This window comes from Diceros bicornis, chromosome 6, assembly GCF_020826845.1.
Source record: "Diceros bicornis minor isolate mBicDic1 chromosome 6, mDicBic1.mat.cur, whole genome shotgun sequence".
In the NCBI taxonomy this organism is placed as follows: domain Eukaryota; kingdom Metazoa; phylum Chordata; class Mammalia; order Perissodactyla; family Rhinocerotidae; genus Diceros; species Diceros bicornis.
In genome coordinates, this window is record NC_080745.1 from 71,075,303 (window position 1) to 71,100,422 (window position 25,120).

The following is a 25,120-nucleotide window of genomic DNA, read 5'->3' on the forward strand; positions in this document are numbered from 1 at the left end:
AATTAGTAAAGCTTCATGCAACTAGTAATTGTGCCTCAGGCCTAACCAGTGTGGAGTGAGTGAGGGTCCTAATTCATCTCATATCCCCAGATGGACCATAGTTTTAAAGGAATAATGGCAAAGCGAGGCATAGAGTCACGTGAGGAATAAGATGATAAACCTGACACGGACCTTGCCCTTGAGTAAATTCCAAGCTACTAGGCAGCAATGAGAAAACTACTGGCATTTTAGGGATATTTTCTTAATGGCTCAGGTTTGTTCTTCCATAAGGACCTATAGAGATCAAATGCTCTATATCAGATTCAGAGCCTTCCTGTGAGTCTTGCTAGAAAAACTCTCCCTAGGATGACATCACAGCTCTTAAAATATAGATGAATATAAATAAGGGGCCGGCCTGGTTGCGCAGCGGTTGGGTGCGCTGGCTTCACTTCAGCGGCTAGGGGATTGCAGGTTCAGACCCCGGGCGCGCACCAACGCACCACTTGTCAGGCCATGCTGTGGCGGCGTCCCATATGAAGTAGAGGAAGATGGGCACGGATGTTAGCCCATAGCCAGTCTCCCTCATCAAAAAGAGGAGGGTTGGCATCGTATGTTAGCTCAGGGCTAGTCTTCCTCACACACACACACAAAAAGAATATAAATAAATTAAAGATAAGATAAATAAATAAATGAATAAACAAACAAATGAATGAATAAATAAATAATTAAATAATCGAAGGCCAGGGTAAAGCATGGGAGAGAGGGAGCACAAAGGAGAGGTCACAAGAGCTGTGAAGAAGGTCTGGTTTGTTTGATAAGGTAAAGATAGTGCAGTCTAAGGTGTGTGACCTTGAGCTCTGCCATGAAGTGAGGCTGCTCTCTATATTGGAAACACTCCTGCCAGTGACCAGAGCAGTAAAATAAGGGCCAATAAGTGGTACTTGCTTCAGTGTCTTTCAGAAATATCATTCTTGCCAGTCCTTCTCCCATTTTCTCTAGGATCTCTTATTTAGGGACACAAAACTTTAGTTTTTCTTCAACCTATCCATTCTCCACAATGTGTATATAAACTATTATAACACATCTTAAAGGGATACCTGACATAAAAACACAGAGTTGGGTTTTCCCTGGATGCTTATTGGATAAATGAATGCAAGGTTCCACTCACCAGTTATTTGGTAAGAAGTGGCGTCTTGTGGGGACAGGTTCACAATTGAATAAACTGAATCCCAAAGTTAACTGAGGGAATGGGATTTTGAGTATGTCTCTACAGGTTATAAATTGATTATACATGTAATTATTTATAAAAGCAATATTTATTGAACACCTGACATGTGCAAGTTCTCTGCTAGGTACAATGGTGGAGACAATATAAAGATATGTTGAACTCTCTCCTCAAGACTCAACTCCAAGTGAGTTCAGACAAGGAATAGGTGTATCCAGGTAAAGGTCTCTAGAAAGACGCCATGCAAATGCTGGCATTGAGCTGAGCCTTGAAATACAAAGAGACTTAGGAGATGTACAGAGGTGGAGAAGAGGGGAAAAATGTTCTAATCAGGAATACCATGAGCAAAGTACACCTCAGTCAAAACACCAGTGTTTCCAGTCCAATCTCAGCTAGACTGATTTCTACTCCCTTTTCCAACTCTCTGGGTTGTTTTGCAACATCATAGCCTTTGTCTGCTAAACATAGATGCCAGCTGTCATCAGGTCCTAAAAGTCAAAGAGAGCCACTCAGGCCATGGCCCTCCCTCAGCCTTCTTGGTAACAGCTTCTCATTCTCTCTCTATTCTCATACACTTTCAAATCTCTCCTTTCTGCAAAGAGAATTTCAGAAACATAGCTGTCAAAAGTGGTTAGGTCCTCAAGAGGATTGCACAGAAACCAAGAAGCATAGGAACGACTGAGAACAAAACAAAGACTGCATTCAAAGTTTAGCTCAGCTTAGATGCCAGTTAATGAATTCCCAAATAGAACCTGGGCGGTGGTGGGGGGAGAAACAAACTAAATCCAGTCTCTAATGACATCCAGGTATCTGGAAATGCTTACCTTGTGTTCCCATAAAAGCAATAGGGAACTGAATTTGAAAAACAAAGTAAGGCGAGTAAATTCCTGAAAGGAGACAGTCCTTTTTCCTTGGATACAAACGAAATTATGCATTGCCTCTCTCATTAGCAACATACTCTGGCTCAAACATTTTTAAAAGAAGGCTGCTGAACATCTGCTCAGCAATTAATGGAACGCAGTAGTGTGCTGTAATGGTCCCTGGGAAGGTATTAGCAATCCTGCTTATGAGACATGAAATGTTGCAAACAGTGGTCCTTTTTTCTTTTAATTTTTATTTTCTCCTGCCTGCAGGGGGGATGAGAGGAAGGGAAAGGGAGGTGAGGTGGAAGTTCTGCATCAAATACTCTTCCTCACTGTTGCTACTTTTCCCCAGTTTTCTTCCTCCTTCTCTTCCTACCCATCCAAATAGAAATGTGTTAATTTCAACTTAATAAAAGCAATTGTGGCAAGTGTCTCAATCCACTGATCCCCCATTCAATGTGCTAAGTTTTCTATATGTGAAAGCAGAACTCCCTCTACTGTCTTGGTAGATATATCAACCTGTTCAGAGAGTTAAAAAAAAAAAAAATTCAGATAACTACAGTTAATTCAGGAAAAATCTCTAATGAGAAACTGATCCCTCATACATTTTACTTCCTCATCTTAATCACTGAAGAGTGCTAGCCTTAACGCAAATCTTGTCTTTTGTATATGAAATATTGCTGAGAGTGATTTTTGCACCTGTGGATACCGCCGGTTCTAACCCTATTATGACAAATATGGCTGAACTCAATATAGCAAAAGATTCCAAGACTCAGTTATCATGTCAGCCCTTGACGTTCTCTTCCTTTACTCTTCAAACTGCACCTGCTTATCCTCACATAAGTCTATATCTATTCCAATCGCTGAGCAGTCATAATAGGAAGCTCGATAATGCCCGTTGATTGGGTTTGGAATTACACCACCAAATGGCCCTACTATCAAATCTAATGGGGAAGAACTCTGAACAGCCATAATGGTTGGATGTCAAAGATTTTTCTCCCTTTCTCAAAAGTGGCCCAGTTTAAGATTGAGCTTTTGCCTCAAACTGTATTTTTTTCTTGTTGTTGTTCTCTCATTCTTTGGTAACCTTGCATCATAAATGTCTATATTGCAGGGGGCTCTCCTTCAAATCTCAGTGTGCTTATCTGAGCTCCAGTAGTTCCCTTTTGCCAGCCCTTCTTCCCAGGGATCTGAGTCTTGCTCCCCAAATTCCCAGTTATGGTTATTCTCCAACTATGAACATTAATTGGAGAAATTTTCCAGATCTTCCCAACTTTGCATTATTCCTTGCCATCTGGAGTTTACACCAGTGGGCTAAACCCTTCATGGTTACCGGGAATGGATTTTCTTTTCCACATGGAACTATGGATCCATGGATGCCTTTGCTGTATCAGTTGCCCTGGCCAAGCCATTGGTCAAACCAGTTTAAGCTAATTACCCACTTTTTTGATCCTTATTTTTCAGCTTGATCCCAGCTCTACCAGTTGTCATTACAGGAAAGCTTCCTTAAGTAACATCTGAAATAAGCTTTCAAATTTAGCAAAATAATCTGAACCATCTTTGGAATGTGATATGACAATCTGTTAAGTAAAAACGAGGCACAAAAAATAACTGACAGAAGAGAGGTATGGGAAGGTAAAAAGGTAAGAAATACAAGTGGCCTCCAGAAATGGAGAAGTGGAGAAGTGGGGTTAGTTCTCTGCTTAGCTTGGCCTAGGATGCTCCCCTTTCTAACAGAGGCCCATGGTAAACAGTAAGGGAGTGTTTTCTAATAAATCAAGCTACTCTACAGCAAAATATGCTGCCTGAAGATAGTGTTCATTTAGAAGCTGAGTATGCTGTAAAGCAAATTTTGCATCACAAGGGATGCACTAGTTGGCCACATCCCTTCAAACTCAGAGTTCAGTACGGAATATCAGGCTCAGTTGTTTTTAACCTCTAAACTCAAAGGGAACAAGTAGCTCTAGCTCCATAGGAGAGGATGGTTGGTTCAGTCAGCCACGGAAGTGGGCTGGACTGTCTGATTAGATTAAATAAGTCAGTGAACCTATTTAAACCAATTTCAAGTAGTTACTTCCTATTCATTTGACAAAATTTGTCAGTGGCTTGGCTATCAGGATAACTACAACTAATGTTTCCGGACTTTGTTTTCCAGTACCTCCAGCCATGTGTAACTGCCATGTGTCACTATAATTCACCAAAGACGAAAGAAGGTCAGTTTTCTGAGTAGGAAGCAGCCAATCCAGATCATCAAATGCTCTGAGATAAGTTGGCAGTCATCTTTCAGGCCTTAGGCTTAGGGCTTGCTTTCACAGGTGCTGCTTACTCTATGCTCTTTTCTTACTCATTCTCTCACACTTCCTTATTTTCTTCGTGGCATTCTCATCAGCAATACAATTCAGAAAGTGGCATTTGTTAATTTGCTTCCTGCCTGGCTTTCCCCAGTGATGGAAGCTTCATGAAGGCAGAGCCTCAATCCCATTCTGAGAACATTGCTTGGCTCAGAGTAGCCAGGCACTCAATAAATGTCTGTTAAGTAGATGAATTAGGATGACAAGACGCAGAACAGCAAATCAGCTTTACCCAATCCTCCCTGTTCTTAAGAGTCACCTTCCTCAAGTGACACTCTCAATTGGTCACACCTCTGTTCAAACGTCCAGATGGCTTCTCAGAGCCCATCAAAGGAAGCACAAGCTGCTCGGCCTGGCACATGTCCATATTGCACGTCCACATCCCATGCCCAAGAGCAGTGAGCTTCAAATATCTGTTTTTCCAAGGCAGTGGATTTTTATTTTATTTTAAACAAAATATTTTATGAAACCCTAATAAAGAAAAAAAAAATAGAATTCAAGAAGAAAAGAGGCCAGTGGCCAACCTGCTTGGCCTTCCTCTAAACCTAGGCACACCTCCAGAATCTCCAGGAAACTCCAGAGACTGGAGTTGGAAACTACTCCTTTTTGTCCCCACTTAATCAGCATCCCCAAAGCCCTTGAGGCTTTCATGCTCCTTCTTTGATGCTTTGGTGCTTGAGATGATTTTTTGAGTTCAATCCTATCCATCTTTCAAGGTCCTTTCCAAAGACTATCTCCTTCATGAAGTTTTCCTGTATCATTTTGACTGAGCACAATTTATCTCTGCTTGAAATTTCCTATACAACTTTGATTGTTAATAATAAAAAAGAATAAAAAGAAAAATAATACCTTACTATGCACTGGGCCCTATTCTAAGGGCATTACCTAAATTAACTTAATCCTCCCATTGATATAAGTGCTATTGCCATGCCTATGGTACAGAGAAGTTAAGTCTTTTCTCCAGGTCTATATAGTGGGCAAGTGATGGAGCCGAGATTGAAATCAATGATCTGGCTGCAAAATTGCAAAATCTAAGTGCTTAAAAATACTCTATTGCCTCGCTATACAAGCATTTATGCATTGTGTTCATTGAGATACCCCACCACTGCCCACTTCCCCTACCCCAGGGCACCACCACCACTGCTACCACCAAACTTTGCCACACCACACCAGATTATACGTGTTTTGAGGACAAAGACCACTTCCTACTGGCCTTTGTACTCCATGTAGTACCAGCATGGTACTCTGCAAAAATAAGTACTCAATAAATATTGTTAATTTAATTTATTATTAATATAACACAATAATATTTATTTCTATATACTTTGGATTACCTGAATCCATTGAAATATCATTGAAACTTCTATATAGCCTTAGGAGGAGGATTTTCCCCTCAACCTTTTATAGGTGAAGAGACAGAAGCTCAATGACCTTAATTAATTTGTAAGATCATGACCAACTCAGGGTTCAATTCCTGGCTATGGTCCAGCTATTTCTACTGTACTACTTTATCCCAAAACTTAAAGAAAAAATTCTTTGTAACATGAATGATTTGAAAACAAGGTTTTGCAGAAAGCCTGGAAAAAAGTTATTTGTAGGGTTATTTTCAAGATTTCTGTTGAGATGAAGCATGTTATCATTTGAGGAGTATGTATCTAGGTGATTCACTGATGGTTTTCGCCAGGGACTAAGTAGGAAAAGTCAGCTTATTCTGTTGCCTTATGGGTTCCCATTAAGGTAAAAAAGCCAAGCAAGGGAACCCCCAAAGACTGATGCCCTATTTCCTATTAGCGGTGGCACCATCTAGTCTTGTTACTCTGAAACAACAGATTGGGATCCCCCTTTGCCAGAGCCACTCGCCAGAGCACAGGGACATGGAAACTGACCTGCTGTTAAGTGGGCTGCATGGACAAGGACTTGGACCCCAGGCTTCAGCTCAAAGTGCACTGAGTTTTGGTTGAGCTTGTGGATGAGTAGTTCTGATATCTGAAAGAAGAAATGTCACGGTGAGTGCCACCAAAATTGTTATACTGACTACAAGCAAACCTGCTTAGACACACTTACTGCATTTACCTAGGCATCCCAATATTATACCTGTGAATTACATAAACGAGTTTTATATGATTTTGAGTTTTTATTCCAGAATATGCAGATATAATTATTTTTTAGGCAGGATCTGACTTCATATCTCAATTGCTACAAAATAGGACAATTAGTAAATCAAATAATTTCTACTCAAAAAATTATCCTATATTATCTTTAGAAAAGTCACCCTCATTTTTTGAGAGCATTTGTCATACACAAGGATTTTAAAGAAGTAGATATATACAATTTACATATTCTGGTGAGATTCATATACATTTATTTTACTTCTTGATAGTAGACTCCACCTTATTTCTCTCTATGCCTCCTTCCCCTTCCCCAAACCATGTCCTGTGAATTTCACAGAATAGATACTTTGTGAATATATATTGAATGGTACCTATAGTTCTGATAAAATAAATACTATACAGTTAAAACAAAGTGTAACCATAACTTAATGGTTATGGCTGATCCTTGTTTCATGATTATGAACATTAGCTAAATTGCTCCTCAAGCTGACAAACGTGTACTGGACAGACCCATGGAATTCTGGGCCATGAAATATTTAATCCTAATATGGGGCAAAAAATCTTGTCTGCATAGTAACAGCATAACATAAGGTTTTACAAAAAGGTAAATCTCTGCTCATTTGTTTAAAATAGAAAACTCAGCTCAATTTGCTGTTTTGCTTATCTTTTTGAGCAATTTTTAACAAGCCATCAGGGAAAACCACATTCCTATTATTTTTGTCTGGATTCTTTGCTTTATTTTTTATTTTTTTATTTTTTGCTTGAGGAAGATTAGCCCTGAGCTAACATCTGTGCCATTCTCCTTTTATGTTTTTTTTTGTATGTGGGACACCGCCACAGCGTGGCTGGTGAGCGGAGTAGGTCCGTGCCCAGGATCTGAACCTGCAAAGCCGAAGCAGAGCACGTGGAATTTGAACCACTTGGCCACCAGGCTGGGCCCCCTTGCTTTATTTTTAATATTCTAATCATCAACTTAATATGCTATTTAAGTCTAATTAGATGCTTTTTGACCACCATTCTGCTAGTTAAATTCTTAATTTTTTTTTCCTTTTATATTTGCTGAGTTTCACTTAGTCCGCTGAGTTGCCAAAATGACATCTTTGATCCTTTTATCAATTAAGCAGAGCCTGATGGCTTTGTTTTGAAGCAGAGTCCCTTGCAGACGCCCCGATTGGTAATGGAACTGAACTGCCCTGCGGATGACCTTCTTTGCTTAACAACAGGAACGTGGGATGACTGTCAGCACCCGTGTTTGAGCACCTGAGATCCAGTGCAAGCTCAGACTTTCAAATGTTTTCATTTGGCCAACAAGCCATGCAGAAAAACAAGGTTGTGATAAAATTATGTTGAAAACAACTTTATTCTCTATATTAGGCTACTCTTTTTCCTGGGCACTGAGACTCTTCCAGAATGCTCCAGGTTTATAGGAAGAGTGGATTTCTAACACTGACTATGTAGAACATTCTTCCTCTGCGTTCTCTAGAGTGCTGCAATGCACAAGTTTCTATCCTATCTTATTCTTATTCAGTTGGTAAAGTCTTTACAGGAATCTGACAGTGGAGTTTCAGTGGAGGTCATTCAGAATAGTTTTGGCTATGAAATACACATACACTCACACACATACACACATACAGACATGTCTAATATATGTGAAATATGTATAATTATGTATTCATGAAATATAATGTTTATATACATATGCCTATATATGTGCACATATACACACTTACATTTGCAGAAAAGATATTTTAACTCAAATAGAAAAGACTTAGAAGTAATTAAGGAATTGCCCTGTTTTTCAGAGTCCATCACATGGACAAAAGGAAACTATGTATTTGCAAGAGAAAGACTTCTCTTTCAACCAATTGAAGTGATATTTATTTCTTATACCTGAGAATGTTTTTTCCTCAAGTGAGATATATAAACAACTAAACCAGAAAATAGAGTTCATCAGAACAATCTACTTCTAATTTATAATCTTCAGGTAAGTCCCTTGTGAAAATAATTAACTTCCCAGGCTTGTTTTGGTTTATGACATTGCTTCATTGGCCTTATCTGTATCATTTACAAAATTAAGCAGGCTATGAAAAAATGATTTAGTAGCAGAAAATATGTTTCATGTATTTAACTTGCATCAAACGACATGCAATAAAGAACACATACTTTGCGGGAAAGAAATTATGCTCAGAAACCAAACTAAATGAAATTTATATTCCATACAAGAATAATCTCAATTAAAACCATGTACTTCTGTACTCAAATGAGTATGAAACTGTTGATGGATTTGATAATATTTTAAATGTTTTTCATGCAACTTGTAGAAGTGTTTATCCTGTTTCATCAAATCATGATGATATATATTTTAGTATACTATATATTATACATATATCATATATGCATTGAACACTTCATATTGGTAAAGTTGCACATTTTTTTCTAATGCAGATTGTTTTAGGTGTCAGTGCTGGTATTTCCACAGAAAGGAACACAGAGGTTAAAGGACATACCTAAGTTTACCCAGTTAATATTTGAAGAGTTGAGACTAGACTTCAGTTTTATTTGACTCCTAATCCTAGGGCATTTCCATTAAAAACATTTTTCTTGAACCAGCTGACAAAGAAAGAGAGCAAAAGATATTTGGAAAGAGGTCTGGCTGAGCAGGTTTAAGAGATTAAAAAAATATAGCATTTCATTAATTATGCTTCCATCTCTCCTTCACCTATGAAGCACACAACTTATAACACCAGTCCCATGTTAGCTGACCAATATGAGCTACAGGAATAGACAATTCCTAACCCTATCCTCAGGATTGCCACATTCTGTTTACCAGTTAATACAATTTGTAATGTTTGGGAGAGCCTTTGGCTGTGAAAGGAGTAGAATAAACTGCAATCTATAGAAAAGCGTGGTGACAGCCTAAATGAGAAGCACAAAAACTTGCATGATAAAGACTCAAGCGAAACAATGTATGATTGCTGAGATATTGGACCTGCTAAAGGAAGCTGAATTTATTTCTGTTTTTCTGTCCAGCGAAAGTGTGTTGTCTTCACAAATTTCATTTATCCTTTTTACTGTCATCCTTCTTCTGCTACTTGCCTACACAGTCCATTTTCTATTCTCCTTCAGGTAAATAATCAGGACCAAAGAAACAACATATTATACTTGGTATCTGTCTATTTGGTGAAATATGCCCGTGACTCAAGTGCAACCCACACTTGACCTAAAGTACCACTTAAAAAGACAGTGAGGACTCAATAAAAATACTTGGAAAGCTACCATTAAAAGGATGTAGTGGGGGCCAGCCCCGTGGCTTAGCGGTTAAGTGCGCGTGCTCCGCTACTGGCAGCCCAGGTTCGGATCCCAGGTGCGCACCTTCGCACTGCTTCTCCGGCCATGCTGAGGCCGCGTCCCACATACAGCAACTAGAAGGATGTGCAACTATGATATACAACTATCTACTGGGGCTTTGGGGAAAAAAAAGGGGATGATTGGCAATAGATGTTAGCTCAGAGCCGGTCTTCCTCAGCAAAAAAAACAGGAGGATTAGCACGGATGTTAGCTCAGGGCTGATCTTCCTCACAAAAAAAAAAAAAGGACACAGTGGGAGGGACCTGCTACAGGGAAAATACCAATTCTCCTCTTCTTCACAAAACATAAAATTTCAGTGCAGCAATGAGAATAAGCTAGGTTAGGCTGAGGAACAATGTTAAAATCTCAGAGACTGGAAACAATGAAGGTACATTTCTTGCTTGCACTTCATATGCACTGCAGGGAGGCAGTGGTGCTGTGCTCATTATGGTCACACAGGGTCACAAGCTGGTGGAGCAGCCCCCTCAAACGTTTCCATTCACAATATCATAGGAAAGAAAAGGAGCTCTCGAGGATCTGCAACTGGCATTTGAATACTTCAGCTTGGAAGTGACACATATCACTTCTGCTCCCAACTCATTGGCCAGAATTAGTCACATGGCTCTGCCTACAGAAGAGACTCAGGGGTACAACCCTACCATGAACCCAGAAGGCAGTGAGCTGGAAATATTTAGTCAACAGCAGTGATAGTTACCATGCAAAGAACACATTCAACATCTAAACAATTTTTAATGAAAACAATAGGGGAAAACACACTCTCAGATTATTAGAATGGAAGTAACAAACAGTGAAACATGAAAAAAGAGAAGTTTAAGGATACCGAAGCAATTGGCAAATTTATGAAACACACAACCCAAAGAAGAGGGACAAGGTGAAACCATAGATTCAAAATGGCAGATTTATCAATGACAAAGCTACACTGGGCCAAAAAACTAATGCTTGGCTCTGAAGGTGGTAGGAGGAATGCAAACTCTAATGAACATCAATAGCATTCTGGTGCCATGTTTAGAGAGAGACTTGCCTGGGATGACATTGGATCTGACCCAGTCGATCAATCTTGATTCTTTTACATTATTAAGGTCCTTTCAAATAGTAGTTGAATAATATTCCTTTTGGATGCCACAGAGGAAAATCTTCCCCAATTCATAAAACATAATTTCTGGATTAAATCATGAAGCAAGCAACAGAGCCAGCCACTAATTCTAGTTAATACTAGCTCACCCAATTCTCTTCTTTCTTTGGACCAAAGAATCAGCTTGATTAAAGTGCCTAAGAAGTTTCCTGGATGGCATAATGCAGAAATAAATTGGCCATACACACCTCCTCCCCTTGTATGCCCCATTACCAAAAAGCTCTAAGCTTTTCTCTTTCTCCTTTTGCCATATTCCGTTTGGTCCAATTCTTACCTACACTACTTTCAGTTATTGTTTCCTGCTTTAACAACCTTCCTTGTGAACTCCGGAGGATTTCTATAATTCAACTCCCATGTTAAAAACTATGACCAGGGCAGACTATGTGAGTATATAGAAAATAGTCTGAGATTATTAATTATATTTCATAATAAATCTTTAATTTCTAAAAATGCTGACAATGGACTGTTCCATCTTCAAAGACACCTTTCCTTTCCCTGGATTTCAGACTCTGCATCTGTCAAACGTATATGGTAACATAAACTGCCCAGGAGGAAATTCATTTTTGGTGGTTGACATTTTTTCCGTAGTCTTTTTGTTTCTTTTAAATGTTTTCATGCCCTTTAAGGATTCTGCAAGACAACATGTAGGCTCCCTATCTCCCCAGCACAGCATCACAAACAATCTCAACAGAGCATGACGGTCTTTTCTCCCTTCAGGAGAGCCAGATACAAATCTCCTCACCTCCGAGGACTCAGAGAGGAGCAAGGGAGTACAGGGGTGGAGGGGCTGCAGTGTGCTCCATACCTGAGCAGCTGGCCGCAGGGTAGGAGGATGTGCTATCCCTGATGAGGCCAGCTAAGGGCAAGAGAGCCTTTTCTCACTCACCAGAGATCTGAAGTAAAGACTGGTGGAGCCCTCCAGACAGAGGTCACTTGATTAACCCAGCCCACGTTATCTTGATAACAAGGTCAAGTACTTCTCACTGTGAGGAATCTTCGATTTATTTCACAGACAAGATAGCTCGAGCTAAGCCAGCATCCCTGCTCCCCTGGGAATGCTATTAGAGGAAGCCAAGGGAGGAGAGCCAAGAGCCCTTTGCTGGGGCTTTGCCCTTGCAGTCTTCAGGGTCCATCTGGCCAGAGTCCCATTTCTTCCTCTGCTGGAGGTTCTGTACTGTATCTTTGCAAGAATGGGGCCAGAGCATTAAGAGAGGGGATAAAGTTAGCCCTTCCCAAGTTCCATCTGGGATTCAGAGTACAGCCTTCAAAGGAGGGTGTTCCCTTCTGTTGTTTGGTTTTGCTTTGCATTCCTTTTAAATTTCTGTGTAATTTATTACAAAGGAAGTCAGTTGCTTTCACCTGGCGTTCCTTTTCTCTCCCCCACATTTTTCTTTGAGGAATTATGTCCTTCTTTATTCTTGGTCCATTTGATTTAGGAGGCGCTCCCTAAACCTCTGATGCAGGTAGGGTACAGAACATCTGAGTTGTCACTGACAGCACTCTATCCCTCTGACTACAGGGGCTGGTTAAGAGATGCCCACTTCACCCCAGTCAGGCCAGTGAGAACTGTCCACCTGGGGCTCTTGTGGTGCAAGCCGGGGGGGAGGGCACTGTCTTTTGGATGGGGTTGACAGACTAACTAAATAGAAGCTGGGGCTTCCTGTGGCCATTCTTGCTTTCCTAAATTTTGGCTTCATTATCAGGCAGACTTCTCACATAGTAGCAAAGAAAAGAGATGCAGAAGGAGGGAGAGACGAAGACGGAGGAGTAATTTGTTGACACTTTTGAGTGGCTCTGAATTCATCTATGCCTGAAAACTGTATCCTTGGACTTCCCAACTAAATAAGCTCATAACTTCACTCTTTCCCATTAAATTTGTTTTAATTGGATATCTGTTAATCGCACCAGAGGGGAAAAAAGAAAACACGCAAAACTCAAAACAAAGCAAAACATCTTTCATTCATTTCCTGGTGCAACAGCCTTGTTATTTCTGGGCCCACAGAAGTAAAGTGGTATCTAAAACCACATCTGCAGCATGGCGGAGTGGGAGGACTATGGTGGTGTGGGGGGACAGCCAGGCTTGCGAGTTAGCTGCAGAAACAGAACTAGAATCTCATTCTCCCTGAAGAGTTGTGTCATCTCAGTCAATCTTAGTTGGGACCTGAATTCTTCATTTTAAAGTGACTGATTCAGAGAGAAGCATCAAAGGACCTCTCTCAGGATGAAAACTAGAGGTTCTCGATGGGCAGCCCCTGTTTCACAGGTTCTTGACACACGGGTCAGTTTTACATGTCGATTTCATTACTACACTTTTTAATCAGGGTAATGATATACTCCATAACTAAGACACTGATTTCCTATGTGCTTGGTATGGCATTTGTTTGGTCACTGTATTTAGTTTAGTTTGAGACTTGGATAAGGCTGATGATACACTGGCAACTTCCTTCAACAGACTTTTCTTTTCCTTTAATGCTATAAATCTGCATGATAACTTAGGTGGGTCATCCTTACTCCAGTATAGTCATTCATATATGTTCTGTCTATTTCTTATTGTCCTTGTTCCCGTGTGTAATTTCAATTATTAATCTTTTTTCCTTACTCCCACTATCGTCTTTCTTCTAATACATGCCCTTGACTATACCAAATAGTCTTTAATAGGCCTAAGTTTTCTTTTGCATTTCCCATATATTCTCCTCCTATCATAAAATGGCCATAAATGTAACCATCATCTATTTACCATTTATTGAGCATCTACTATAGGCCAAGTACTTTGCTATATCACTTCTTTAATGACTCTCAAACACCTGTGAGATGGGTATTATAGATTGTGTGACTTCGGCTGAATTATTTAACTTTTCTGGTCCTAATTTTCCTCATCTATAAAACAGACATAATGAATATCAGTGCTGAAACTAGAAACCTGGTTTATATTTCTCCAAATCTGTGCTCTTTCTAATAAAATGGCTGGACTCCCTATATATGTACCAAATGCCAAGTCACATAGCCTTCAAACAAGCCAGCTGCCCTCAGATCTCTAATTAAATGGTCCATCAATATCTTATGCCAGGCTGCCTTGGAGAGAAGCACTCAAGTCTCCGAGAATGTCTTTGGAGGAGGCACTCAGACAAGATGGGGAATAAAGAGAAACAAGAACTCCAGAGACAATGGACAGTCAAAGCAAGATACATTCCTACACAAGCAAAAGAAGTTTCACAGAACATACCCCTCTTCTTTCCACACTTCGCCTCAAGGAAACATATAGAAAATATTATACTTTTAGAGAAAAATGGAAAGTATGAGAAATACAGATGCACAGATGATGTGGTGCCTGGGAAACTCACTAGGAAAATCCAGACCTTTCTATACTTGAAAAGATTATAATCTGGATTTCATGGACAATCAATAAGATTTCCAGAGGAGAAACAACTGTAAACGTTCATACCTAAAGACCTTGGATAGTGATCTACTTCCCCTCTCAGTTCTCATCAGCTGTGCTGTGATGAGAAATAACCCATCCTTTCTCCTGCTAAATTGCAGGTGCAGATAATAATTTGTATAATCTAATGGGAAGCTGAGTGCCAGGGCTGAGCAAAGTCAGATGCAAATCTGACGGGTTACCTGCTGCCCGACCTTCAATTGCAGTTCACTAGGAAATGGGGTTCAACAGGGCTTTCCATGACAGCTCTGTTCTTCATTACTTGCACATGGAGACAATTATAGAGGTGAGTCTTCCGCCAAGTGAGAAAGTGGCATTTGAAAGGAGGGTGTATGCTAGGAGGTGGGCCAGGCTGTAATTTGGGGTTGTTGTTAATAAGGCTGTTATAAGAGCTTCTCAAGTCATCTTGAAAGACGAGAGATCACGGGAGTAGATTATGGGTTTATTCTAAGTAAATTGAAAAGCTCCAAGTACTGGAGGGGACAAAACCAATATTTCTTTAGTGTCTGAGAGAAATCCTATTTTTAATCCATCTGCCAGAAAGAATTGAGAAACCGAAATCATGTAGTTTCTAAAAGGGTAACCAGACCAAGACTGATCGTTTTAACTAAATAGATGAAGAATAAGATAAACAACAATAATATAATAATGATAATAATCTCCACTATAGGAGATTAAGAGGAGGAGGAAATTAAGAGGAGGAGAGGGAGGAAAATAAAGATCTAAGGGGACAGAAGAAACACACACACACACACACACACACACACACACACACACACACACTCTAATACTCCAGAGTTGGTGGAGATGTAGAGGTGCTCGGAGCTAATATTACTCATTCATTATAAATACACATCAGGTCATCTTAGCATGGTGGTGATAAAGAGGACTCATGATTTGTATAAAAGTTGTACCTTTTTAAAAAGATATCATGTCATTTGATTCTCATAACACTCTTGTGATGAAAGTATGTGAAGTAAGATATAAATGGGTTCAACTTCTATGTATTGTTTACTTGCTTTTTTTCCCTTTTTGTCATGTCAGTACACATAGATTTATCTAATTCATTGTAAACACTGTAGAATATTCCATAGTGTCAATATACTCTGAATAATTTAGCCACTGTCTACAATAAACACTCCTGCACGTGTTTTTTGGTGAAGCTGTAGTTAGGATCGCTAGATTATGTTTCTCCATGGAGGACCAGAAAGTCAAAGACTCCACAAACTGCCGGTGCCCTCCTTCTCAAGAAGAGACTGCTCAGAGCTGCTGTTGTGGTGGTCAGATACCAGCAAGGGTGTGGCTCAGACTTCTGGGAGACGCTAAAATGTCGCCTGGGGGACTCACCTGCTCCAGGTCCTCGGCTGACCTTTTGTTTTCTCCTGTTGGATCCTGATAGGGCAAGACAAAGAGCTCGGCAGCGGTGGGCAAGCCAGGGAGCACTGCCACCAAGATGTGCTGGCCTGGAACCCCTGTGGCCTGAGGGAGAGACACAGAGGCGCATGTAAGTCCTGCAGGAAATGTGATGAGAAGGGATCGAGTATTCAGTGGGGAGTGGGGGGTGGGGAGTGGTAAGAAGACACAGGGCTGGCGTTGGGGGCCATGAAAGCAGGGTCTTGGGTGCACCAGCAGGAAGGGATGTAAGAGACAGCACCGGGCTACAAATGCAGGCTCCGGAGTCAGACTGTTGAGGTTTGATCCCAGCTCCACCCCAGCGAGATCATAAACACTTTGCTTATCTCCTCTGCCTGCATTCTCTCAAATAAAAAATGAGAATAACAGCAGTTCTTGCCTTGAAAAAGGGTGCTTTTGAGAATTAAACGTGTTACACATGAGCATTCGTAGTGGTACCTGGGGATTCAAATGTTTGCTCTTCTTCCTAAAGGGCATCTCTAGTAAATGGACCATGCCAGTGAGAGACCCTCATTTACTTTATCATCTGCCCCTCATGCCTTAATCCTTTCTAACCTAGCCTCCTTCATTGTAGTACTAGAATTACTCTCCAAATTGACCAGTCACATCCTAATCTCCCAGCCTAATAGAACTCCTCCATATCACAACCCTCAGGCACCTGTTGACTTCACAGCATCAGAACCTGTTGACCAGCCCCTGTTTCATGAAGCACTCTGAGCCCTTCACTTTGCCATGCTGAATCTTTTGTTAAAATTATAGATATCACTCAAAGACTTCCTCTTTGTCTTAATTCATCTGCTCTCTTTTGAGTTTATATGCCAGGGTTTCCCCTGAGCCCACTCTCTAGATGGTTCTGGAATCAATAGCTACAATCCCAGTTTTTCTCTCCAGCAGCCAGTCAGAACGTCATTTTGGTTGTTTCACTAGGCCTTCCAACAAACGTGTCAAAAAAAGAACTCAGTTTCACTCCCCAAATCTTCATTCTTCATTTGGATGACTTGAAGCAGTGCTTTCCCAGATACCCTAGTTGAAGCCTTACATTTTCCTCTGACACTGCACCCTCCTTCCTATGTTGTACCCAATCAGTCTATGAGATCCTGACAAATTGACCTCCACATTAAGGATCCCATTGGTTCCTTCCTGTTTAAGTACTCACTGTTAGTATCTCAATTCAGGCTTTATGCTCTCTCCTCTCAAGTTTTACAATAGCCTCCCCGTCTCTAGGAGACAGGCTACTGCTTCCAGATTTATCTTCCTACAGTCCAACTCAGATCCCGTTCCCTGTCCAAATTCTTACAATGATTCCCATTGCTAACTGGATTAAATGTATATTCAAACTCTTCTGCAATATGGTCCCGCCTTTCCTCTCCAAACAAATTACCCACAACTCACACAGTCATCTTATGCTCCAGCCAAATGGAATCATGTACAATTTTTCAATATTCTGGCCTTTTCCTGCAATTGGTTTTGTGCATGCCATCTCCCCCAGAATGTCTTTTCTCTACATTTGCTGCTAGAACCCTACTTATCCTTCATGAATCTTCTTAAAGTCCACTTATTTCAGTATGTTTTTCATGACTTCCCAATTAGGTGATTGTTTCTGAACTCCACATTTATACCTTTATTGAAGTAGCAAAAAATTCCATTTATTAGGTCCTTACCATGGGTCTGGCATTGTGCTAAGCAACTTGTTAATATTATGTAGCACAACTCCCCACAACGACTTTTTGAAGCAAGCATTATTATGCCTCTTTTTGCAGGTGAAGACATATCACAGGTTGGGGTCCTCAGTAAGCTGACTCTGAGTTTAGTGTGCAGAATGTTTTTTAAGGGGTATTCTTGGGATCAACATCTATGGGAGTTAAGGGAAGGAAGCAAGAATGGGCAGATGGAGAAGTTGAGCTGTGATGAAGGCCAACGACAGCCTCAGGAGACTTTGTAGGGAGTGAGAATGGCCCTTCAGATTTGTCTGAGGTTGAGCTGAGATGGCCAGGCCGTTATATAACTGTCTCAGTCAATCATTGGACGTGAGCCACCCTGGAAAGGAACATGATATGGGGCAAAGCAGCTGAAGCCTCTGCCCCCACCACTCCCAGCAGCTAAGACAACAGTCTCTCCCTGAATGGGGATCTGGGTGGTGCATCTCTATTTCTGCTACAGGATAGATGGTAGATGAAGAAGGTTAAACAGTGTCTCAAGGCCATCCAGGTAGTGAGTGGTGATGCTTAGTTTGGAACCTCAGTCTGACCATGAAGCCTATGTTCTTAACCAGTGCTCTACTGCCTCCATCGTCCCAACACTTATCACACAGCAGCTCCTATCACAGCTAATTCATACTGTTTTATGGTCCTACTAGATTTTAAACTCAAAATTATGTCTAAACCATCCTCATCATATACAAAAATGTTTATTAAATGACATTCAATTAAAGATTCCATTGTGAAATGTCAATAGAAAAAACCTATTTGATGAGGAGAAGGCAACCAATTTTATTTCAAATTCTGTCATGTAATGAATAGGAAGAAAACTACAAATAAGTTGACCCCAACTTGTACCGCTTGTAGAGCTTATTAGGTTACAGTTGGCTATGTGGTACTTCAGGGCTTAAGGAAGTGGCCAAGTATAATCACTGATCTCAAAGACAGGGTGGGACACTAGGAACTAGGGGCTGGGTCAGCTGCCTCTTAGGATTGGGTAACCAAGGAGTCTTCAGAACTCCCTCCACCCCATCACACCCTGTCTTGAGGGATGTTGAGCCAACCTATTTATTCTGCATTTAGTTGATTATGCTATGCAGCAGCCTAGAAAGACTAATGAGCAGTAATTTCTAGCCTACTGGACAGCTGGTGGAAAGGTGGAGACCCAGGGCCTCTGATCCCTAGATAATAAATGTGAAGAAAAATCAGCCTGGAAAATTGGTCCCTGCTGAGCTAATGCCTGGTTGATAAATCACCTGGGGGCGTTGGACAGCTGCCTGGGAGATCTACAGGGACATGGATCCCTAGAACGCTGCAGACTGAAGGAGGTGGGCTGTGGTTCTTTGAAGGGTGTCAGTCATCTCTCTTGGACAGCAGAGGAGAGAAACCAGTTGTCACATCAGGAACAAACACCAAACAGCTCCAAGGGTAGAACAGCCTATTCCAGTTGGGCCTGTAGGCTAGTAGCCACGCTCCCTGGTGGTCATAATGTTTATCCTCCAATAGTGTCATGGATGCTGAGAGTCATGAAGACAAAGGTGAGATGGCATTTACCCAGAGGCACATGAAGATACCCCTTCTACCCCCCACTATTCCATTTATTCATGTTTCTCCATGTAACAAGGCAAAGGATGGCAGTAGAGTGGAGTGATTAGCAAACCACAAAATCAAGATTCAAACCTTCGTGGTCTGACTCTAGAGCCTGAACTTTAAATGTATGACCTTGGGCAAGTTACCTGTCTCTAAGTACAGTTTCCTCACCTGTAAAATGGGAATAATCATACTATCTACATCATAAGCTAGTTTTTTTGTGATTAAATGTGTTAAAAAAAATGCAAAGCACTAAGAAGAGTTTCTGGAATGTTGTAAGTGCTAAATAAGTACCAACAAAAATAATGGTGTGAATATGGGGAAGGCCAGCTCTTTGCCAAAAGGCTGGGTGTGAAATCCATTTTCTGAGCAGGGGTTATCTGAATCATCCCATCATCTCTTTGTGTCATGAGGCACCATGTGTTGGTTGCAGAAAAGAATAAAAAACCCTAAATTGACTTTCCTTTTGGGCTATGAATATACCCCAGGGAAAAGTCTGTCATCTCTGATTTTCTGAGTTTGTGCAATACATCCAAGCAGCTCCATGAGCAGAGATCCCATTCTTCTGATCACTCATGAAAGTGGACTATGCAGAGGGAAACATCCCTAAAAGAAGGTGTCTTAACAAATTGTCAGTGATGTTAGCTTGGAAAAGGATAAACCACACCACTGTTATTCTCCCAGTAATGTGGGGGGCTGTGTCTCATTAAGTAAAAACCCAGGCATTGAGCTGAGATCCTTCTTCACTTCAATTTTGTAGCTTTATCACTTACTAGCTGCAAGACATCAGGCAAGTTACTTAACCTCTCTAAACCTCAGTTGCTTAATCTGCAAAACGTGGACAACAATACTTTCCTTATGGGGCTGTTGTAGGAGAAAAACACCTTTAAAAGAACTGGGACATAGAAAGATGGCTAACCATCAAGTGCTGAATGCTCACTGTGTTGTTATGCTCGCCATTTGTGGAGCTGGAACCCAGCGCTGATCTTACTAATTGTATTCACGCTGTGTCTTTCTGTATTAATGCACAGTAGCTGATTTCACACTTACTAATGTCTAACCATGCACTTTTCTATATGACTGTCACAAATTTCCATGTTCTTCTTCTCTAAGCAGAATAAGAGTTTCACAAGGGGTAAGGACCACATGTTTTTTCAGTTTCATTCCTCCCATAGCACCTATGATGTGTCTGCGTGCGTGGGGCTCAGCCATGCAGATATCAGACAGATTAGCCAGACCTCCCATGGGCTCCAGCTCTTTCCTGTCATTTGTTTGCACAAGGGTCCCCTCACCATGAAGCTCTTCAAGGACAGAAAGGAAATGTGCCCGAGCCAGAGAAGGCACTGTCTGCACTCACTTCCACCAGGGACTTTTTGATGACTCGGCTGATGTCCCTCCTCCACTCAGGGATGTCCGGGTTGTAGTCGTCCAGGTTTGGAGAAAAGGACAGGCGAAGAGAGCGGAATTCCTCTGGGGACACAACAGTAGGGTGATGGCTATAAGTCAAATAGTTCTCTCAAGAAGCCTATGATACTTTATATTTTATGAAAAGCCCAAATGGAGAGTCCTTTTTCTCCATGCTAACCAGAGAGACCCTACTAGAAGGCAAATTCAATATCCCAACCCTATTATCTCCCAGCTCCTCATTTTCCAGACCAAAGCACAAGGCTCTGGCCCGTGTCTAGCTCTGCAGCCTTTGTCCATGGTTCCCAGTTCTAGACTCTGCACTCCTGCACACTAAATGACCTGGAGGGCTCTGAATGCATCTCAGTTTTATGACCCTGGGCCTTTGCACACACTGTCCCTTGCCTAGAATGCCCCATCCTTCCCACAGTCCATGCACACAATATGCAAGCTCTAGTTAAGGCATTTATTAACTGAATACTCTCCCCTACCATGCCTTAATTTTCTTTTTCATGGCACGACTGTGTTTTGCACATACTTTCATTATCATTATATGATTGTATAATAATTATTATTACATGATTACATAACTATAATTATTATTGTAGTCATTCTATTGCTATTTTTTGTTTGCATGGAAGTTTCATTTAATGGAATTTTAAGCTCCTTAATTCAAGGATTTTGTTAGTTGTCTCTGCAGCCCATGAGTTAGTCCCGGTCCTCCAGGAAGTAGATGAAATTATAAAAGCAAGGATGTTATGAGTAGAATTGTCTAAGAGAGAATATGGGGAAGAAGACAGAGGAGCTTGGAGCACTATTAGCCATGATGCATATATGACACTTAGCAGAAGAGAGGGAGGAGGGATGGATGACTGTTCAGCTGTCTGAGGAAGGTTCAGCAAGAATGTCGGGAGCCTTGGAGCCAGAGCCAGCCAGAGGAGACCCCTGTGTCCCAGGAACAGGTACGCCTTAGTATCCCTGGTGCATTTACTCACTGGCTGGGATCAGCCCACAGAAGGCGAGCCTTGGTGCTCTCACGGTGACGGCTTTCAGAACACAGCCCTAGGGGCCTTAACTCAGCACAGCATTTGGCTCACGGTTTACTCAGATCACATCGCTCCCCGAAAATCTGCAAGTGGCTCCACATTGCATTTTGAATAAAATTCAGATTCTTGCCATGGCCTCCATAGTCCCATACAACCCAGTACTGACTTTCTCTCCTGCCTCACATCCTGCCAGGTTCCTGCACTGTCCTTCCCCACGTTCCTCAGTCTGCCATGCTCCTTCCCACCTTAGCACGCTTCCACTTCCCTAGATTATGGCATGTTTGGCTCCTTCTCATCATTCAGTGTCCCCAGGAGAAGCCCTTCCCACCAGCAACCTCAGGTAGCCTCCTTTTCACCAACTCAGACACCCTTCATTGTATGACCCTATTTGTCTTCTTTATACTTCTTGCTATTCAAATTATTTTGTTTTTACTGTCTGTCTCCCATATTGGAATATAAGCTCAATAAGGACAGGAGCATTGTGTTCTTGGCCCTTTGGGACAGTGCCCAGCTCACAACAGGTTTTCAATTACTATCTATGTCATTTAATTAATACATTTTTGTTGAATAAATAAATGAATAAATAAATTACAGTGGAGGCTCTCTATAATTTATGCGTTTACTTATTCAACAAACATTTCTTTCTTGTTTCAAGCATGTCCTTGTGTTTCAGCAGGGGTTTAGCCACATCAGCAACGCCGATTACACATGCAGGAAACATGAAAGCCCACCTGTGCATTTCCTAACAATGCTAAAGACTTATCTGACACAGGCTTTGAGGACTCTTGCATTATAAGGTGTGTATTTATGGCAGTTAGCCTATTCTAAAGACGTATGTTTCAAAGCTTGACTATTTTATGAGTCACTGGTCACTATGTGAATATCGCCACTTCCGTTCTGATGGAGAATAATGAAATGCATATTAATTACTAGCTTGGTAAATCGCAGTGCCAAGGAATCACCCACTGAGTCCTAACTTTTCACTTTGAAGATATGTTTATGTCATTTTCACTTTCCCTGAACCTCTTAACCAAACCACAGAGACATCATCAATGAGAGAAGATATTTATCTTAATAAAAGGACACAAATGAGAAAAATGATGCAGCTCCCTCTGTAATTACTTAGCATGCTAAATGGCAGGACGGAGACATGTTATATTTAAGTTTATTCAACAGATGGGGAGGGATGTGAGAGGACTGAAAAGGATAAACACCAATAATGTATATATACTTTACAGCTGCTGAGAGAGATGAATTCTACACATTTGCATTTTCCTTTTTGTATTTAAAAGCAAACCTGTGCCCTGAGGCAAATTAAAGAAAACAATGGAAACTAAATTTTCTTTCCTCCAGTCTATCGTGTGGCTTTAGGTAGATCTTTCCTCTGTCAACTTTCCAAATATGATGCCTCATTCTGTCTACCAGCGATGGTCTTCATGTTCCCCTCAGCTTGACTAAACTTTATACAGGTTTCTTCCTGACTGCAGGCCCTGATCTTCCTTTTTTTTGGAGTGTTTACTTTAGAAAACTTGCATTGTAAATTTTTTCTCTGCACCTTTGGGATGTAAATCTTCTACAACCCAGGAATGCCTTTCTCAAGGACCTGGGAGCCATCTCTTTGAAACAGAATGATCAAGAAAGATAGGACCCCTGTCTCTAGAAAAGTAGGAACCTGACTTCCATGAGCACCAATTAGCAAACACAGATGGCCTAATCACATTGACAATCCCTCACTCTAAAAGTCCTCCAGTACTTTTCCACTAGCTTATCCCAGAGTTCAAAAATATTCCTGCCTGTTGTTTCAGTTGAGTTCAATCTTGCCTGTTTAACCTCCTGTGAAGCAATTTGCCTTTAATGGGTCACATCTGTCATTAGAATTTTCTAGTCATATATTTGAACCTCTGGGTAAACCATCTGACTGAAGACCAATTAAGGATGCTTGATTGATCAGGAACTTAGCTGGGGGTGGGGGGGAGATGACTTCCCCTCCTCAAGCTTTTAATGGAGAAATCATTTTTAATGAAGATAACCCATTTGATGGAGAGTGACTCACTCTTGGATGATGCCTTTACAGAGATTTTAGGAAGAGGAAGAATTAAGCATAGCAAGGCGGTGGAAGGTGGTTAGAACATTCCCTCTGGATTTAGAATTCTCAAGATCTGTTTATTATACTTATATTATACTTTCTCATTTCTAAAACAGGGGTAATTTATAGCATATTTCTCATAAGTCTGTTCAGAGAATTCAATTAAACAGATCATCTATATCAAGTGCATAGAACAGATACTAGTAAGGGCTTCATCAACGTTAATTACTACCACTGCATCACCATTATTGTTATTGGATCTCTCACTGAACTGCAGAATGACTTTAAGCCAGTAATTTCCCATTTCTGGGCCACAATTTCCTGTCTGTAAAATGATGGGTTGGACCAGATAAGCCCAAAGACTTTCTAGGTTTAAAGTTCTCTCTGTGGTTCTAACGAGGTCGCTGATGTGCTTAACCAAGAGGACATCTGTTGGACTAATGGGACAGTGCCCATGAATGACACCTATGATATCCAGGAGGGAAAGAGAGGAAAGAGAGCATCAGCTGGAAAAGACATGAGAGCCAGTTATGAAGAGTAATTTCAGAGCATGGGCCCTGGGTCTAGATGGGCTGGGTTGGAAGCCCAGCTCCACTACTTACTAGCTGGAGCCAGTTATTTACCTCTCTGAAAAAATGAGAGTAATGATATCACCTACCCTATCCTAGGGTTGTTATGAGGATTAAATGCATCCCCAGAGCAAAGAAAGGAAATGGAGAAGGTAAGAGAAGCAAAATCCCTCCTCCACTTTGGCCACCTGGCTGAGAGGTCGCCTCACTGATGGGACCTTGTTAGGAAAACCGCAGCCCTGGTTTACTTTCACTTACTATTTGGGCTTATCAAGCGTCTTCAGGAGGGGGGAGGGAGGAAACATTATGAAATCTATCACCCAGCCATGCGAGGAATAGTGTCCTCAGACACGTTCAAAGTTGCTTACAAATTACTTTCTGAATTTGAAGGTCAAGTCGGCAAGATGAGAAATAAAAAACGGAACCTGCATCAGAAGCAATTAATTCTGGAAATGGGGCAATTGATATTATTTGGACCACTAGCTAGTCTCCCTCTCTCTCTCAACCTCTGTCTCACCCTCCCTTCCTCCATTTCTCTCACTTTCCCTCCTTTCATCCCTCCCTCTTGGTCTCTCTCTGCACAGCATTTACTTTCGTATCTATCTACTTTTAAATTCTTGTTTTTTACATTTTCCATGATGCATCCATACCACTTTCATTTTAACAATAAAAGTTCACATTTTTTTTTAAAGATTTTATTTATTTATTTTTTTCCGCCCAAAGTCCCAGTAGATAGTTGTATGTCATAGTTGCACATCCTTCTAGTTGCTGTACGTGGGATGCGGCCTCAGCATGGCCAGAGAAGCGGGGATCCGAACCCGGGCCGCCAGCAGCGGAGCACACGCACCC

At 41.1% G+C, this 25,120-nt stretch overlaps 1 protein-coding gene across 3 annotated transcripts in view; it reads right to left on the reverse strand.

Moving 5' to 3' along the window:
• Positions 1-25,120, reverse strand: part of SORCS1 (sortilin related VPS10 domain containing receptor 1) — a 477,606-nt gene that overhangs the window by 14,816 nt on the left and 437,670 nt on the right. For all 3 annotated transcript variants that reach the window (XM_058543953.1, XM_058543955.1, XM_058543954.1), the window contains exons 22-24: positions 20,524-20,636; positions 15,814-15,945; positions 6,305-6,404 (exon numbers count right to left, since the gene is read on the reverse strand). In XM_058543953.1, coding sequence (XP_058399936.1) covers positions 6,305-6,404; positions 15,814-15,945; positions 20,524-20,636 — 345 coding nt within the window. The remainder of the gene's footprint in view (positions 1-6,304; positions 6,405-15,813; positions 15,946-20,523; positions 20,637-25,120) is intronic.